Raw genomic sequence first — 3,053 nt, forward strand, 5'->3', positions numbered from 1 at the left:
GTTTAGTGTAAAATTCATCGATAAGTGTGCCATTCAAAACGTTTCACCCGTTCAAAAGACAAATAAAATGCTGACGACTTTGTTGCACAATATCATGCTGGTGAGATAATTATGTATTCGTTTCAAAAGTAACTGTCTGTAAATTATTTTCCTCCCCCAGGTTTCAAACTGCCCGTGGTAGCTATTGCATATTGCCAGCGACATTGTTTAGGTCTCTGTTATAGCTTACAGTCTAAGCATCATTCTTCAGAAAAGGGTTGCTTATGCATCAGATGTAATGAATATAATGAATAAAACTATGGGAGAAGTTAAGTCCATTTGAGGAAGAAATAAACAATAACCTAAAGAAATAAAAAAAATCAACTATTAAAAGGCAAGAATATACAAATATATACAGGCATGTAGTATCTTTTGTATCAGCCAGAAAAATTATTTTACACTTAATTAGGGCCCCGCAAGGATTTGCGGGTGCCCTATAGTAATCACTCTGTCTGTCTGTCCGTCTGTCACTCTTCCGTCCACAAATTTTCTGTTTTTTTCTAATAACTTTTTTATGGTTGCCCAATCAAGTTCAAATTTGGTATGGTAGTTCAGTATTAGGGCTGTATCAATATACCGATATACCGGTATATATCGATATTTTGCTACCTGGCAATAACCGATACAGAAGCCAGCCGGTATTTCGATACGAGTTGGGTTCGGAATGCAGCTTAAAACGTCGGGATCGGTGTTCTAAAATTAGCTTTAGCAATGGCGGCGAAGAAAAGTAAAGTTTGGAACTACTTCGCAAAAAAGAAAAATGATAACTTTGCAACTTGTAATATCTGCAAGGATATGGTTGCAGCATCTGGAGGAACGACTAACCTTAGTGTTCACCTATTACGCCACCATAAAATTAATTTACAACATCAAATTCGGCCGCGTGACAAAAATAATAATGAACCCTCGTGTAGCACAAGTAAGACTATCGGTGGAGGCGATGAACCCTCATCTAACACTAGCAAAACCGTTGATGGAGGCGATAAAGAATCTTCTTCTGGGCGTTTTGGTAAGACAAATTATTGATATGTATACATAAGCGTTATAAATAAAAGCGTTCTTTAACTTGCTAGCTTTTATTTCATAAAGATGATCACTCAAAAATCCATTAATTTTTATAGTTTCGACTGTTAACCCATGGAGCATTGCTGAAAAAAGTAAACTATCTTCCATGAAGTCCAATGAAATTACCAATGCTATTCTAGCATACATAGTACATGATCTACGACCTCTGAACACCATTGAAAGTCCTGTATTTAGGTAAGTTTTTTATGCAACTGTTCTTGAATTTATAAGCAGCCTAAACAGTTAAAAGCAAACCAATCTCTCTCTGCATAATTTTTTATTTTTTGTTTAATATAGAAACATGATTAAAGCCATGGAACCCAGGTATCAGCCCCCTAACCGACAAAGACTCAGCGAACAACTCATTCCAGCATTATTTGAAACAGAGAAAGCAAAACTTTTTCAAGAATTACAGAGCTCTCAAGCAGTCTCCCTCACAACAGATGCCTGGACATCTAGATCTGCAGAATCATACTTGACAATAACTTGTCATTTTGTGAATAAAGACTGGGAAATGTGTTCCAGAATATTACAAACAGATAAATTTCATGGATCACACACTGGAGAGAGAGTTGGATATGAACTTAAAACCTGTATGACTAATTGGGCTATTCAGAACAAAGTTAATGTAATGACTGTTGACAACGCTTCAAATATGACGGTTGCCATAGAGGTTACAGGTGCACAAAAATTGGGATGCCTAGCCCACACTCTAAATCTTGTCTCAAATAAAGCAATGTCTATTCAAGCTTTGCAAAGAGTTCTTGCAAAAGTGAGATCAATTGTCACACATTTTCATAAAAGTAACATTGCCACTGAGGTTTTAAAAGAGAAACAAATTGCCCTGCAGTTACCCCAACACAAACTTATTATTGATTGCAAGACCCGCTGGAATTCCAATTACCATATGATTCAGAGGTTTTTAATTCAGAGGCCTGCGGTGCTTGCGGCACTTCTTGATGAAAGGATCAAAAAGTCTAAAGCATTAAGTGGAATGACAGATCATGAAGTTCAAATTTGTGAAGATTTTGTCTCTGTCATGGATGTGATGTTAACAGCTACATTAGTTCTTTGTGAGGAGAAGACTCCTACCTCTGGACTGATTTTGCCCCTGTTGGGAAAACTATTGCATCATTTTGAGAGAAAGGAAGGGGATTCTGATTTCATATTAACATTGAAAAATGCTGTTGGACAGAATCTTGCAACACGATATACTGACAATAATGTGCGAATGTTTTTAGAGGAATCCAGTGCTTCGGATCCACGAACCAAAGGCAAGCCATGTATTCAAGCAGAAACTTGGGAAAGACTGGAAGACAAGTTGTCTGTGATGGACTTAAATGTTAATGCAATCAAGGCAGATGCTAGACCAGTGAGACCAGTCAACATTCCACAAGTAAATCACATTCCTCTGCCAGCACTTCCAACCATTCCAGATCACCTCAGGTCTGGTAGTTCAACTGAGGATGATTCAGATAATGAGGTTAATTTAATTTATAATTTTAGCATTTGATTAATAATTTAATTCAGATTTTCAATTACTAATACATTGTCAATTTATTATGATTCAATATTAATAATTAAAGTTTGATTTAATACAAATGATTGTTGGTTCTAAAAATCTTGAATGTCATTTATTAAGAATATAAAAAAAACATGTATGTAGAGAATCTAAAATAGTATGTAAATGGATTCTAAAAATAAGATAGTTTTGTAAAAAAAAAAATATAAAATTATTAGCATCAATAGTTCATAAGTTCAACACTTATTGTCATGAGATATCCCATTCTCTATTCCTTTTCAGATTTCAAAACCTAGTGAACAAAAAGTACCAAGAACTGCTTTGGAGTCTTTGTTTGGGGATGATGAGGTTTTAGTCACAAGTGAAGAATTCATAACTCCTGCTGAATTAGCAAGAAAAGAGGTAGAAAGATACAAGGGACATAAAC

The 3,053-nt window shown here is 35.4% G+C and overlaps 1 protein-coding gene across 1 annotated transcript; it reads left to right on the forward strand.

Moving 5' to 3' along the window:
- Positions 1 to 596: 596 nt before the first annotated feature.
- On the forward strand, positions 597 to 2,451 carry LOC134232299 (E3 SUMO-protein ligase ZBED1-like). The gene is made up of 4 exons (XM_062714256.1): positions 597 to 1,048; positions 1,161 to 1,299; positions 1,402 to 2,217; positions 2,346 to 2,451. Exons 1-4 carry the CDS (start codon positions 751 to 753, stop codon positions 2,449 to 2,451), a joined length of 1,359 nt encoding a protein of 452 aa, XP_062570240.1. The 5' UTR covers positions 597 to 750.
- Positions 2,452 to 3,053: the final 602 nt, after the last annotated feature.

This window comes from Saccostrea cucullata, unplaced genomic scaffold (genome assembly GCF_032062105.1).
Source record: "Saccostrea cucullata isolate Sc308-1 unplaced genomic scaffold, CSIRO_AGI_Scuc_v1 ctg638, whole genome shotgun sequence".
Taxonomy (NCBI): domain Eukaryota; kingdom Metazoa; phylum Mollusca; class Bivalvia; order Ostreida; family Ostreidae; genus Saccostrea; species Saccostrea cuccullata.

Bases quoted from the DNA above. Each gene is read 5' to 3' on its own strand.
- LOC134232299 (XM_062714256.1), top strand. From the start codon at position 751: ATGGCGGCGAAGAAAAGTAAAGTTTGGAACTACTTCGCAAAAAAGAAA. The intron at 1,049-1,160 runs GTAAGACAAATT...TAATTTTTATAG, and splicing joins ATCTTCTTCTGGGCGTTTTG to TTTCGACTGTTAACCCATGG. The intron at 2,218-2,345 runs GTTGGGAAAACT...GAATGTTTTTAG, and splicing joins TCTGGACTGATTTTGCCCCT to AGGAATCCAGTGCTTCGGAT.